Source organism: Manis pentadactyla, chromosome X (assembly GCF_030020395.1).
Source record: "Manis pentadactyla isolate mManPen7 chromosome X, mManPen7.hap1, whole genome shotgun sequence".
NCBI lineage: Eukaryota > Metazoa > Chordata > Mammalia > Pholidota > Manidae > Manis > Manis pentadactyla.
In genome coordinates, this window is record NC_080038.1 from 37,817,118 (window position 1) to 37,832,349 (window position 15,232).

Consider the following 15,232-nt stretch of genomic DNA (forward strand, 5'->3'; position numbering starts at 1 on the left):
CTTAGCCCTACTTTTCTTATCTCGAAAGGCTTTTGGTTATTAAGTAGGAGCATCAATCTTGTTGCAGATTTTCAGTTAAGACGAAGTTCCTTTGTATAAGGAAAATGAGAATTCCAACATGCTCATCCCTGTCCATGTTATTGCTGCAGGCTGCTTTGTCATGCTGCATTGCTTATATATGTCAGCATCATACAGGAACTGTTGTACATCAAGTATGATGTGGCCACTCCCCTTAGGCATGTGAGAAAGGAACTTCGAAATGCTAAGAACCTGGGACTTAACCATTATAAGATTTCAAGTGAATAGGAGGAAAATGGGCTTTAAGAACCAGGGATAGAAATGGTATGTAATAAGAAACTGAATAGAATATTGTTCGACTTGCCTCTAATAGCGTAGCCAATTAGGGTCATTTGAGGTGGAGAGGCCATAAAAGTTACTCTGGATCTTTAACTACTGACATGTCAAATTTAGTACTCACTTGGCAGCTGTTCAGCTAGATCTCCTATTAATTCAGAACTTCCCATTTTTTCCTAGTGTGATTCCTCTGTAGTTCTTCAAGTTCAAATTAATGAAGTTGAAGCACCTCCAGGGCTATCACAGGGATGGTGCATTTGTTTCCTAATATAGGTACATGGTTGTGACCTTTCCCAAGGCTGAAGAATGTTCAAAATCAAGATCCGAAAGTGGGAGCTGCAATGTAGCAGAATATGGTATTACAATTCCAATATCTTCATTCTGAACCTGAGGCACCTCCTGTAGAATCTTTTGACTTTGCAAAGAAACATTCTGTAAAATGCCTCACAGTTTTACTCCTTCACTTAGGATTATTTAATGATAGTGTCAGTGTTCTAAAGACATCATGTTTGGAAACTCCCAAGAGTTGTCTTGCTATTTTTGTTAAAGCCTGGAAATTTATTGGCATACTGATTCCAGTTTTCTTTCATGTCTTAAAAAGGATGTTGGAGACTAAAGAAGGTTTGGAGGACAGCAACAATAGTTAGTAAAAGGGAATGTAGGGATTATATGAGGGGTAGGTTACTTCATTTCTGGTATTATGGCAGAATGGAAACCATTAAAATTAGAAGTCTCCCCATTAAAGTAAGTTAAATGCTAAATAAAAAATACTGTGCTGACTTGACATGGAAGTTAAACATTTCAGAGCTCCTGGATGTTGAACAGACATCTCAAATTTAACACATCCAAAATGAAATCTGATCTTTTTCATCAAGACTGCTATTCCATTAGCCTTCCCCATATCAGAAGATGACAACTCCAAAAAAATTCAGAGTCCTGCTCAACACTATCAGGCCCCACACTGATTCTGTCAGAAAATTCTTTTTGCTCTGTCTTCACGATATATCCAGAATTCATCACCTCTCACCATGTCCTTGGCTGCCCTCTGATGGGAGCCACCATCATCTCTAGGCCAGATTACTGCAATGGCCTCCTAACTGATTTCTCTGCTTTCACACTTACCTCCTATGATCTAGTTTTAGTGCAGCAGCCAGAATGAGCCTTTCAAATGTAAGTCAGATCTTGGCATGTCTTTGCTCAAAACCTTCCAAAGGCTCTCCTTATCACTCAGAGTAAAAGCCAGTGTCTTTACAATGCTCTGGGGGTGGTATGGGGTGGGGGGTGGGTTTGACCACTGAGGAAGCAAGGAAGAGGTTGAGTAGTACTCTCAAAGGTCTTGAAAAGCTAGGTCAACTGAAGATCAAGTTCAGAGTCTACCAAAGTATGTTGAAATGGAAGGAGATGTTGGGAAACTCCTTGTGCTTTGGGTTGGACTGTGTCCTAGGACTAAGGGTGAACTGCAAGAGGACCAAGCCACGTGTGCATTTCAGCCCAGCTTCAAATCATCTCAGGCACAGAAAATGCAACAAAGTTCTCTAGAATGGTTAGGTTCTCTAGGTGCTGGGCAAAAACAGACATAAATCTTCTCTGAGAAAGATATCATCCCCCTTGGTTTCAAATTATTCCTTTATTTTTTCAAATTCAATGAGTGGCATAGCAATAAAAAATAATCAGGCAAACGAGGAGAAAAGGCAACATGAATGAGAACTGGCATAAATAACAAAAGAGAAACAGACCCATAAGAAATTATTAGAAACACATGGAGGAGTTATAACTCAGCAATAGTCAATTTATTGATTAAATCATTTGGGAAATGTATTAATAAAAAAGCTGGGAAGTAAATTTCAGTTGATGAGAGAAGGTTTACATATTTATAAAATAATTTGTTAGGTATATGAATTTTTTCTATCTTTTTTACTCTTTTCCTGGGATGCATTCTTCCCTGCAGGTGTTTTAAAATAGGATCATGAGCCCATCAGTGTGGGCTGATTTAAGACTTCATCTGTTGGAAATCAGAATTAGGTCTACTAAATCTCTGGGTGGATCCTCCAGCAATGACCCCAAAGAAAAATCAAGGATAATAACCAAAATGCTTTGAAAAGGATCTCGATCGGCAGGAAGGTCTTTATTTTTTTTTGCAGGTTGTTGCTGAATTGCTTTACAAGTGGAATTGCTTAGTGATGAGTGTTATACGGGGCTGTGCCTAGCTCTTGAGTGGAGGAGAAAGGATTGCTATTGTCTTGCCAATGGGTTTCAGCCCTGGGCAAATTCACTATGGATTCAGTGTGACCAAAGAAATGACAGTAAAACGTTCTTGAGGTGAAAGGGTTATACCCAACTTTATTTCCACGGTGGCCGGTCTATCACTAGAATCCTGTCCACTCAGAGCAAGACTACATGCAGCAAGCCTGTCTCTGCCTCTGGGCTTCTCAGCCCGCACAGCCGTCCCAGTCTCTGTCCTCGGCGCTGCCACCACTCCAGCCTCTGCTCTGCTCTCCTGCAGCCTTGCAGCCATGCCACCATGTCGCCCAGAACACTGGGCAGAGCTTTTTATATAGTCAATAATGACGCATTGCCCACACGTGTGTAGTGAGCTAGCCGACAAGGGCCAGATGAGAATCCTGGCACAGGAACCTTCACTTTATCCACAGCTATTTTCCATTGTACTTGATAAGAGAGATGAAAGGCATGTATAAGTAGTAAAAAAGTAAATGAGTTATTTTTTATAAGATATGGAAGCCTTTTTTTCACGTTTTAACTGAAGTCATTTGGCCTCTTCTTCTACAGAATGAACATGTTGATTACGTAGATGTTGGTGGGGCGTATGTGGGACCAACCCAGAATAGAATCTTACGATTGTCTAAGGAGCTGGGTCTGGAGACTTACAAAGTGAACGTAAATGAACGTCTTGTTCAGTATATCAAGGTAAGCCTGATGGCTGTACTCAAGTCACCAGTGGGGGACCACCGTATTTGGGAAAATATTTGCTTTTGTTTTTAGTTGTTTTTTTTCTCAAAGCAATCATAAAAATAGGCTGTCAGCAGCAGACTCAGAGACTCCAAGAATGAACTAGTGGTTGCCAAAGGGGAGGGGTGTGGGAGGGCATGTGGGGAGGGAGGGAGAAGGGGATTTAGGGATATTATGTTTAGTACACATGGTGTGGGGGATCACAGGGAGAACAGTGTACACAGAGAAGGCACATAGTGGATCTGTGGCATCTTACTACACTGATGGACAGTGACTGCATTGGGGTATGGGTGGGGACTTGATGATATGGGTGAATGTGGTAACCACATTGTTTTTTCATGTGAAACCTTCATAGGAGTGTATATCAATCATACCTTAATAAAAAAAAAGAAAAAAAAAGAATTGGATACCTACCAAAAAAAAAAAATAGGCTGTCAGCTTTAAAGTAATATTCTTTCTTTTCTTTTTTTCTGTTTCTTTTCAAAAAATCCCTGTAGACTTGTGGAATCACTGCAAGGGCCCATGCCTCAGCTTGGCCCTCCTCCACATCACCCACTGTGGCCCTAGAAGGTGACACCCCCACCCCCACCCAGTCCAACCAGAGCTCGCATGTTTGGCTCTCAGCTTCCTTCCTTCCTCTCCCTCTGGGGATGGGGGATGCCTGTGACACACACCGACCAGGCAGCTCCTGAGACACCTGTGAGGCAGTTCTAAAGCCCCAGGAAACACAATAATTTGAGGCCTACTTTAGACTGAATGGGTCATTCATTCTCATTCTTACCTGACATTTCTTTGCACACTTTGATAATATCCTTTGTACCTAGCCTTGACTCTTGGCAAGTCTAGCTCAGTTGTGCAGTTTTCCTACTGTTTAAACAAGAGATTGTTTAAACTCTGCTGATAGCCACTCAAGAAACAGCAGCTGTTGTCAGTATTATTCTTTCTTACTAAAGCCAAACATGGAGCAGCTGGAGTCTGGAAATGTGCCTTGAGAAATCAAGTTTCTGATCTGACATTGTAGCCCACTTCCTGGAACTAGCGTCGCTAGGGCTGGGGTCATTTACTCATTCTAACAGGGATTCCCACACCAGTAACCATGTCTTGTGTATCCACACCACCACCCCAAGCAATCACATGGGGCTGGGGTCTTTGGGGTCTTCTGGAGCTGCTCAATCAGGGAGATCAGAAATCTTGGGGAGCTGATGGCTGGTTCAGGATGGTTTGGAAGAGTCTGACAGTGATATGTGTGAAAAAACAAACAAGTAGCCTTTAGAAAAACTGGGCTCAGAGGTGAAGGGATGAATGAAGGAAGTATAAAAAATTATAGAAAGTGTTTATGAGTACTGGCTTCAGTAGGCCACAATCAAAAAAGGAAAAAACCCTTTGCTTCCCCCCTTTCTCTTTTCTGCATGGCATGGTGTTTCCCTGGACTGGAAAGTAATAACGACAGTAAGAATAATACCAACTAACATTTACTGAGCACTTGTACATGTATTAGCATATTTAATGTAGGAAGAGAGACCATATCATTTACACTCAACTGCTAATTAAGCAGTCATGTAAATTCACTCTCCTGTCCAACTGGTAAGCAAAGAGTCTGATGATGATCCTGGCCCTGAGCAGACTCATGCTTATAATCTCTTCCTAACATTCAGATGCTCAGAGATTTTTAGTTTCCCTGCAGGCTCACAATAAACAACAAAGTGCTTTTTGCACATGAACCCATCAAATCTTCACATCCACCTTGTTAGGCAGGCATGATTCTCCCCATTTTACAGAGCAGAAAACTAAGGCTCAGAGAGGTAAAGTGGCTAAGCAGTCTACCTAGCCCCTGAGTGCATGCTCTTCATGAATTTGAGGACTTTCAGATAAGCACGTATTTAAGATGATAAACACCATTATTTGCATTTAAGACATAATCTCATCTAACCAAAAGATGGAGAATAGAAATACCATTAAACCATCCTCTCACATGCTTTAACCTGCCAAAGAACATGTATTTTCAACCAAGGTAGGCAGCAATGTGCAGGTAAAAAAGTAGTGGGTCAGTTTGAGGTTCATTTATTTTATCTGAATGAGTACCTTTCTGCTAGTGTTTCTAAAAAATCATACCATTTCCACAAAGAGAAATACTTGGTAGATGGCTTTATAAAGACCAGGAAACTGTAAAGTGAGGAGGTCAGATTAGGGAAAAGCAGGAAGATATTCAGTTAACTAATCCAGGTAAGATTATTAATAATCTATACAGCAAAAAATAATTTTATTTATTTAAAAATATCTCAGCTTTCACTGTTCTGTCCACTTCTAGGGAAAAAATTGACTTCCACAACACAGTAGTGTATTGGGTTAATAATGCAAATTATCTTTGTGACACTCTCTGTATCTACTCTTGTGACAACCCCAGCTTCAATAATCTAATACAGTGCATTCTTTCAGTAAATAACACCAAAATAAAGTGAGTGAATCACCAGAAGATTGCCAGTTTAGTTAAACCAGGCCATATTCTTTATGGTCCAGATTGCTTCAGCTCTGAAAGTTTCCCAGTGTGCAGACTTAAAAAATGTCAGCAGACAGCAGACTGAAATGCATCCAGTTTCAACCTACTCTAGGACGATTTTTAGTATTCACCAAAAATACTATTCGTGACCTTTACTAGATTGTTTACAGTGCAAGTTTTGACATGACAGTGTGGAGTTCCAAGCCTGATTCTCTGAGCTGAGCCCTGGAGACAGACATTTAGTGGTGTTTTCCACCCTGTCCCTTCCCCCCAAGACTATATACATCTACTTCATTTCTAGAAGGTCACATTATTATGCTAAATTCATTCATTGGTTCAGTAATAGTTACTGAGTGCATTCTGTACCAAATACTGTTCCAGACTGGAAATACACTGGTGGATACATGTTCCAAGTTTTGCTCCCGAGGAGCTTACCACCTGAAAAGACAAACAGTAACAATAAATAATATTAGCTAATATTTCTGCCTGTATCCTGCGTGGATCTTGTGGATAGAATCCCTATTCTAATTCTGGTTTAGTAAATCCTGATCCTTTACAGAATAGGTTCTTGGTTGGTTTCTACAGTGAACAGGTGTCTTGCCAATGGGTTTCAGCCCCAGACAAGTTCACTATGGATTCAATGTGACCAAATAAATGACAGTAGAACATTCTTGGGGTGAAAGGGTTATACCCAACTTTATTTCCATGGTGGCAGGTCAATCACTAGAATCCCATCCACTCAGAGCGAGTCTGCATGCAGCAAGCTAGTCTCGGCCTCTGGGCCTCTGTCCTCTGCTCTGCCCTCCTGTAGCCATGCAGCCGTGCCACCGTGTCCCCCAGAGCACTTGGCGGAGCTCTTTATAGAGTCAGTAACAATGTATTGCCCACACATGTGTAGTGAATTAGCCGACCAGGGCCAGGTGAGAATCCTGGCCATAGCAACCTTCACTTTATCCACAACAGGTTTTGTAGATATTATGAATTTGATATGGCTTTATTTGGAAGATTATATCTGAGTTGTGGAATTGAATTAATCATGTTGTCTTTAACCTAAATGGTGGATTTGAAGTGACATCAGCTAGATGCGTTTAAAACGTTCTCTGTCAATTCTTTAACTTTGGATGTTGTAAGGGAAGCAGGTGGGCTTGAATGCCTCTTGGATTGATTGATCCATTACTTGCATTAGTAAATAAGATGCACCATCATTACAATTATTTTGAGTGAGTTTCAATGCGTTGTAGTGACTTTTGTTGAAGTTCACAGTGCCAGGTCCTGGAGAGGAAGGAAGAAATGCTTGATTCCTTTTTTTCTTTCTTTGCTCTCTTTTTTTCTTTCCATGGGTTCCTCCAGATCATAATAATGCAGATAGGGTGTGGAGGGGGACAGTGATGCCAAAAAAAGAGCAAGGCATTTTGCAGGCGCTGCTTTGAAAGAGAAATTAACATATTCATGCATTCTCATTTTCTCCCTGCCTTTCACATCCTCTCTAAATAAAAAGAGAGATCATAAGTATATACCACACATTTGTTTGTTAAAGAATGGTGTGATAAAGATTTATTTAAAACCACATAGGCTTCCCTGATAGTAACAGCTCAGCAAGCAATTTTTCCTAGTGTTCTGTTCTTCCCGCAACCATTTAAGCCAGGTTTCTATGCCAACGACTGAAATCAAAGGCTTTTCAGAATGTGTGTATTCTGGAATACTAAGTATATTTTTTTGTTTTTGCCAACAAAAGGTAAACTTTGTTTTAACCAGTAGCCAGTGTTGAAAGCAGAGGATCTATTTTTGTTAGTTGGTCTTAATGCTTGCCAGATATAACTGTCTTTGGCCCCCTTATAATAGTGTTTCTTTTGGATTAAGGACATATAATTTTAAGTGTTTTTAACACCTTTCCATACCAGCTCACTGAAGGTGTTTCTTTTGTCTTCAAGGAGGGTTATACTATACTTTCACTTTCAGCCCCTCTCAGTAGGAAACTCAAGAACCTGAAGGCATTGGGCTCTTGCGGGCATGTTGCGTATTATATCTTCATCTCTTCTTTTAATCACCTAAATCCATCCCTCCTGGCTCAATGCATTAGTATTCCCTTCCATCTGTGACCACATTTAAGCTGCCCAATGATGCTAGGAGGTAGTAAGCATTATTTTTCCCCATCTTATGGATGAGAAAACAGGTTCAGAGAATTTAGGAGTCGAAGGAGTCTTCTCAGCTCTTGAACCCAGGGTTGTGTGTGTTACATCACATTATTCTTTATTCCATAGGTAAAGTCAACTTGTGAACTCCTTTGATAAACTGCTCTGAGATAGGACAAAAATCTCCCTACCCCAAAAGGCTCTGGAATTCTAAAATGCCATTTGGCAGTAGGTGTGCCTGTGGCCCTGTGGGCCTAGGGGGAATGAGGGTGCGTGGGAGCCTGTCTTGCCAATGGGTTTCAGCCCGGGGCAAGTTCACTATGGATTCAATATGACCAAAGAAATGACCGTGGAACGTTCTTGGGGTGAAAGGGTTATATGCAACTTTATTTCCACGGTGGTAGGTCACTAGAATCCTGTTCACTCAGAGCCAGTCTATATGCAGCAAGCTGGTCTCTACCTCTGGGCCTCTCTGCTAGCACAGCCATCCCAGTCTCTGTCCTTGGCACTGCCACCACTCCAGCCTCTGTTCTGCTCTCCTGCAGCCTTGCAGCCATGCCACTGTGTTGCCCAGAGCACTGGGCAGAGCTCTTTACATAGTCAATAACAGCGTATTGCCCACACATGTGTAGTGAGCTAGCCAGCCAGGGCCAGGTGAGAATCTTGGCCACAGGAACCTTCCTTTTATCCACAGAGCCATATGTGGCACTGTTCACCCCAGTGGCTTTTTCTCTTCTCTTGTGTCCTGAGCCACAGATCTGGAGCCCCTTTAGCCTTCAGCAGACACCCAACTCCTGAGCAATCCTCAGGCCACCCCAGTCAGACTCAGCAGGCTGAAAACCACAGATAAAATCTATTATTGTGTTGAAATATTAAGTCTAGAGGTCTAGGGCATGATTTGAAGTTGTTGGCTATATATTCTTTTTGTTAAATGATTTATGTAAATGTATTAGTCAAAGTATAATCCAGATAGGAGTATTTTATTTTATGCCATTATACCCTGCCTGGTTTAAAAAAGAAAAAAGAGAGGATTTAAAGTAATTTGTATAAGTCAAGGTAGAAAATGAAGAAAAGACAATTAAGATGGGCACATGGTAATGAGCCTGTGCTCATGATAAGAAATCCTGTTTCAATGGTAGAAATGGAATAGTACCAGAGGGATTATTTGTCTTCTTCTCTAAATTACAATTATAGGTAGTTTTTAAATTTTACATTGAGTTACAATGAAATGGCCAAATCTTAGTGTACAGCTTGATGAATTTTAACATGTGTATACACTCATGTGACCATCATCTAGATCAAATTACCAAATATTCCCACTAATGTTTTCCCCCTTCACCTATTTCACCCATTCCTGTACTCCTTCCCTATGATAACCCCCAGTCTGTCCTCTATGTTTATGAATCTATTTCAGTTGTTTGTTCATTTGTTTTTTAGATCCCACATGTAAGTAAAATCATATATTTGCCTTTCTCTGTCTGATTTCTTTTACTTAGCATAATGCCCTCTCCATCCATCCATGTTGTTGCAAATGGTAAGATTTTATTATTTTTTATGGCTGAGTGTACATAGGTTTTTAAAAGCAGAGAGACTAAAAACGTTTACATATTTTCACTTTGCTCTATCGAGTATTCAATATAAAGATATATGGGCATAGCTTGTAAAAAACAGTTTCTGGCAACTTTCAATCTTTATTCAGTTCCACTTTTAAAAGACTTCATTAACTACTTGCAGGTCACAGGAAAGCTTAATGACAGAAATTACTCTTAATACCTTGTAATGTTTAGACAGCTAAGTTAGCATTAGCCATTTTCTTTGAAAGGCTCCTTTCTTTTTCCTATAAACTATTAGGGATAAATCTCAGGTTCAGTTTCTAGAGAATAAAGTTTCTACTCAGTTGAAAGTATAGCAAAGTCAAGTCAATTATTAGATTCTTTTCCATTTAATTTTTGTCATTTGTTTTTAATTGAGTGAAAATACACATAAAATGTGCCATCTAAACCATATTTAGGTGTATAATTTAGGGACATTAAGTACATTCACTTTGTTGTGCTTCCACCACCATCCGAAGAATTCTTTTCATTTTCCTTCCATTCATTTTTATTAGGCAGTAATTCATTACAGAAATCTTTTTTTACCATTCACCGAGAAGTAGTCTGGAGCCACACTCCCACCGTGGACTGGCCTTCACTGAAGGAGGTCTTTGCCTTCTTCAGCACAAGAGGGGGTTAGGTCAGACACAAAGGATTTCTCTCACTAAGGCTGTGGAACTTTGTAATTACCTCCTAAAGTGGGGCCTCAGCTTTGTGGTTAATGCCAAAAAGAACCTTGTAAATGGAAGGAAACTATATAAGCAGCTTCCTCAAGAGAAATTGATCTTGTCTCCATGATAACCCAACTCTGGGGGGTTGTGACCTTTCAGGTTAGAATGTAGTTGCCAATTTGAAGTTAAAATCTCCTTCCTCCCCTCTCCTTGCTTTCTTCTTTGGCCTAGTCCCCCTCTGCACCCCCTACCCCTACCCCTACCCCAAAGCACACACCCTCTGCCCCAACCAAAAGACTTAATGATTGGTCCTGAATTTTCAAATGTTTTCACAGTAGCCTTCTAACAGTTGAAACCTTAAAAATCCTTTAACATCCTATGAATCCCATACCTGGTCCATTCCGGGCATTTCCTGAAGAAGGAACTTTCCATGAGCACACGCTGACCCAGTCTTTCCTGTCCTTGACCTGTCTGGCCACTTAACAGGATTGATACTGCTACATAGTCCTCTTCTCAGATGTGGACTCCAAGCTTTTTCACTCCTGTGTCAAACTCAATGAATGTATTCCTTTTGAAAACCTAGCAGACCTCAGAGTTTTATTGTGACAGTTACCCCTACTTTAGAGATAAGAGAAAGTTGTAGGAATTAAAGTGTTTGGCCCAAGGTCTGACAGAAGTGAGTGAGAGACAGACAGACAGATGGGAAAGTCTAGTTGATAACCAGCCTTAACAAATACAGAACTTGAACCTGAAATGAAAAAAATAATGATAATGATGTTGATACCTTATATTTGAGCAGTCTCGCACTCTTTTCATAGCACTTCATTTTATTTTTTTATTTGTGTTTGGGTTTAATGCAACCAGAAAAAGAAAATTCTAGGTGGAATCACAGAAAAACTGGGTGTTAATTACATTTAAATGTAAATGAACGCTTTGATCCTATAAACTGTGGAACTGAGTCCTTCTCATTTAAAAGACTTCTCTCATGTCAGGTTTGTTAAACAAAGAGAATGATTACCAAACTCTTTGTCCATTTCCTTTCATTCCCATGGCTGTCTTGTAATTTGTCAGACTCAAATGATACACAGTGACCTCAGGCTGAGATTTAATTTTGTGTTTGCCAAAGTACCCAATGACCTAGTTTCCACAGCCATATCCAGCAGATAAACGTCTCTGAAAAAACACAGGCTTCAGAAATAAGGGGGGAAAATCATATTGGCTCACACCTGCTGGCCAGCAGCAGGTGAGAAAGCAGACCCTGCAGCACAGAACTGGGGTCAGTCGTTAATCTACATAGTGATCTGGGAACCCTCCCAAGAAGTGCTGAGTGTCTGACTTTTCCCAATCCATAGATTTTTTTAAAATACTTTTCTGACGTTCAAATGTTGGGAAGATTGTGCTAAGAATCTGATGGCTCCTGGTCCCCACTCCTTCCCACTACAAGCCCTCATCATTTCTCTGCCATCATGATCCCAACAGCCATGGCTGCGGTAACTCCATCCATCAGAGGAGTGGAGCTACATCTGCCCAGTCACTGGGATACACAGGTGAACACACTCAACTGACAGCCTATCTGGTGAGAATCTCTGCTTTGCCCTTGATTCTTTCAACCAGCTCTGACGTACTTTCTGTCTCTATTGCCTGGCTCCAAGGGGAAGAGGCCTGGGCCCCACAGTCAGCACAGTGCACTTGCAGTTTTAGCTAGAAGTACAAGTGATTTCATTTTATTTTTCTTATTGGACTCAGTGTTGTGGGATGATGTACCCTGTAGTCCAGGAGAGTTGTTACATGTGAGAATATATTTCCATGTGTAAGCATCTGGAAAATAAATATTCTGGTTATTGCCACTCCTCTTTCGAGCCCATGTTTTCCCTTGTCCTCCCAGGCCCTTGCCAGTGCCAGCCAGAATATGAAGAAAACATGCCTAAGGAATATTTTCCAAGCAACATTAATCTCAGAAATGCTTTGCAAAAAAGGGAATTTATTGGTCAGATAAATTTTAGAAGTGCTCCATATTTTAGTCCTATCATGGACAGCCAAGATGTCCACAGGAAATTAGGAGTCCTTTGAGGACTGGCTGTTGAAATAAAAAGCTGTTGAAATAAGCCAGGATTGTCCATATTCATGACTGTGAAACCTATTCTCCTACAGCATCCATAAAGATCAGAGTGAGAAGGGTTAACACAGGAAATGTTTTTAGAGATTGAGGTTCCCTAAGAGACTGAGTCTTCCATCTTTTTCTCTTCCCTTCAGCACCTTACACATTAGTGAGTTCTAGTAAATTTGATGATATTGATTATGGCTATTTTAGAAAAGGTAGGTATGTGGAGTTGATAATTAAAAGTCGTGCTACATGGATGTTCATTATAAGGTCTTGTCTGAGGTGGGAAAAGAGGGAGTCATTTGTGTAGAAAGAGGCTGGACTGTTCTTGGAGCATGGAGGAACTAGATGTGATATGAGATGGGCTATAAAAGCAAGAATTCCATTCCCCTTTTATTCCTTCATTCAACCAGCATTTCTGGGAACCTTGTAGGAGATAAAAACATGTGTGAGGCATATTCTCTAAATTTCCATAAGAATCTCTCTTGTGACCTACCCTAGCTAGAAATATATAGGAAAGAAAATTCTTGGAAATCCAGTTCAGCCTGAACAGGTTGACACATTACAAAGCCATCAAACCATCTCTTTCCACTCTCACTTTGCTCAGTGGGCCCACATACAAAGTGGCCGTGGCAGAAAGGATGGAGACAATATATGCATTCAACAACACGACCACCCACTAACCAAGCCTGATTTGACTCTGGCCATCCTTAGCCTTTAGGGAAATGCAAGTCGAAACTATAATGACATAATGACTTCTCACCTACTAGGATGCACCTACTACTCCTTTTGTTTAACTAAATCAAAAAGACAAAGAGTAACAAGTGTTGACAAGGATGTGGAAAATGGGGTGATAGAAAATGGAGAATAACTGTTAATGAGTAAGGGTTTCTTCTCGAGGTGACAAAAAGTTCTAAAATTAGGTATGGTGATAGTTACACAACACTGAAAATACCAAAAACCATTGAATTGTATGCTTTAAATGCATAGATTTTAGAGTATGTGAACGATATCTTAACAAGGCTGTTAAAGAAAAACAGCCACTTGTTCTCACAGTGTAACATTTCATCTATTTTCTTTTTCTCCTAAGTTAATGGCATTTGCAAAAGAGGAAAAATATTCTCTAAAAAAGAGCCTTCAGAAGAACTCATATTGTTTCTATCTTAATTGCCTTGTTTGTAATTTCTGTATATAACTTGAATCCCTTGGGGAAGATGGCATAGCTATTCATTTGAAACCTATTCTTGATGCTTTATACCTGAACTTAATGGTACCTTTTTTTCCAGATGGACTGCACAACTCAAGTGCCCACTGTGTTGGCTGATAGCTGTGCAGTATATAGGAAAGAAAAGAGAGGGGGACTGACAATAAAATGAAATATCAGAAACTAACACTCAGGAATGTGCTGTCAGCCTTTGAAGTTGTGAGAGGCTGTAGATAACAAGTTGGTAGCACACATAAGCATACAGGGAGTGGAGACATGAAAAATGCAAACCATATCACTGTGTAGATATAATAATAACAGAGCCAGAGGATGGATGAGTTCCCTGGGGAAGTGGGTGGGCAGAGGAAAAGGAAAAAGCTGAGGACTGGAATCTCGGGGAGTCAGTAGAAGGGAGTAGGGTGGGTCTTGCAGAGAAGAATGAGAGCTAGCTGGAGATTTGGGACAACCAGCCTAATACAATGGGATAGCTGTTTCCATGTTGAGTATAATGGCTTTTGTAGATAGAGTGGAACTATGTATGTTTGAAGAGAACTTGACGACCTGCATTTGGAAAGAGGAAGAAAATGATTTTCTTAAACTACTATTACAACATAATACTGTCATCCTATGTAATGTATCTCTTTTTAGATTATTTCTTGACTTAAAGCATTATTATAAACTATAGAAAAGAAACCACCAAAAGATTTCTCTTATAGGCTTGTCACAAAACAGTGGGACTAGAAAGATGCCAAGGAATTCATATGGGTTGGACGGATATATTCCTAAACCAATCCAGACCATATCTCTTTACTTTTGAGATGATTAAAGAAAAATATTTGGTGGCTTTCCTCAGTGGCCTATGATACTCTTTAATAACATTCAGTTCCTTTTGTTTAACTAAAATATAAAAGTACAGAGAGATGAAACACTCCAACATGCCAATCAATAAGTACTACTATAAACTTGGCTTATCTTACAGGACCAAAAGTAAAGAATGGCGTGGGAGCCATGAGCTGTCATCTCCTGGCACTCATCTCCTGTTATTATGAACATTGGTAGATTAAGGATGTGATTTCTCAAAGGGACTTAAGTATTTTAGGCACAACTCCAGGGACATTGCGTTCTACTCAACATCAACAATTTCTGCTGTGTCAGAGACACTATCCCTTAGAGATTAAAGGCCACTTTGGAAGAGTAGGAATATTTCAGAGTAGGCACAAAATGAACTTGACCTTTCCTCAAGATTTTGTTCCTTTTATTTTTAAAGAGCAGTAACCATGTGGAAGTATTTCTGGAGTTCCTGACTCACACTGAGGTCATAAAGGCGTTTTATGCTAGGAAGTGGTTCAGGATTGAGAAACTGCTGACACCTTTGTGAGAAAATTATAGAATCACAATTGAGAGACTGAGAAGGTCTGGTTTGCAGGCATTTCTTACTCAGCCAAGAGACATCTCCAAGCCTTCCCATGCCACTTCTTTGGGAGTTCACACACAGGAAAAGTATTCTCGAGTTGTCTAGTTTAGAAGCCAGCCATGGAGGAAGGAAGCCTTCCAGGGGCCTAGGAAAAAGCAGGAGGTGATAATGTAGGTGCTTGTTCCCACCTATGCATTTCTTTAGCAGATTAGGCTTTCTGTGGAGTTAAGAGCAGAGAAGCCAGAAACTACTAAGAGTGGATCTAATTAACAAAATCTCTTATCAACTTGGTGTACCTGT

The 15,232-nt window shown here is 40.3% G+C and overlaps 1 protein-coding gene across 2 annotated transcripts in view; it reads left to right on the forward strand.

Moving 5' to 3' along the window:
• Positions 1-15,232, forward strand: part of MAOA (monoamine oxidase A) — a 61,407-nt gene that overhangs the window by 19,617 nt on the left and 26,558 nt on the right. The window contains exon 3 of one of the 2 annotated variants that reach the window (XM_036880893.2): positions 3,142-3,279. The exons of the other annotated variant lie outside the window; for it this stretch is intronic. Coding sequence (XP_036736788.2) covers positions 3,142-3,279 — 138 coding nt within the window. The remainder of the gene's footprint in view (positions 1-3,141; positions 3,280-15,232) is intronic. 2 annotated transcript variants of the gene reach the window in all.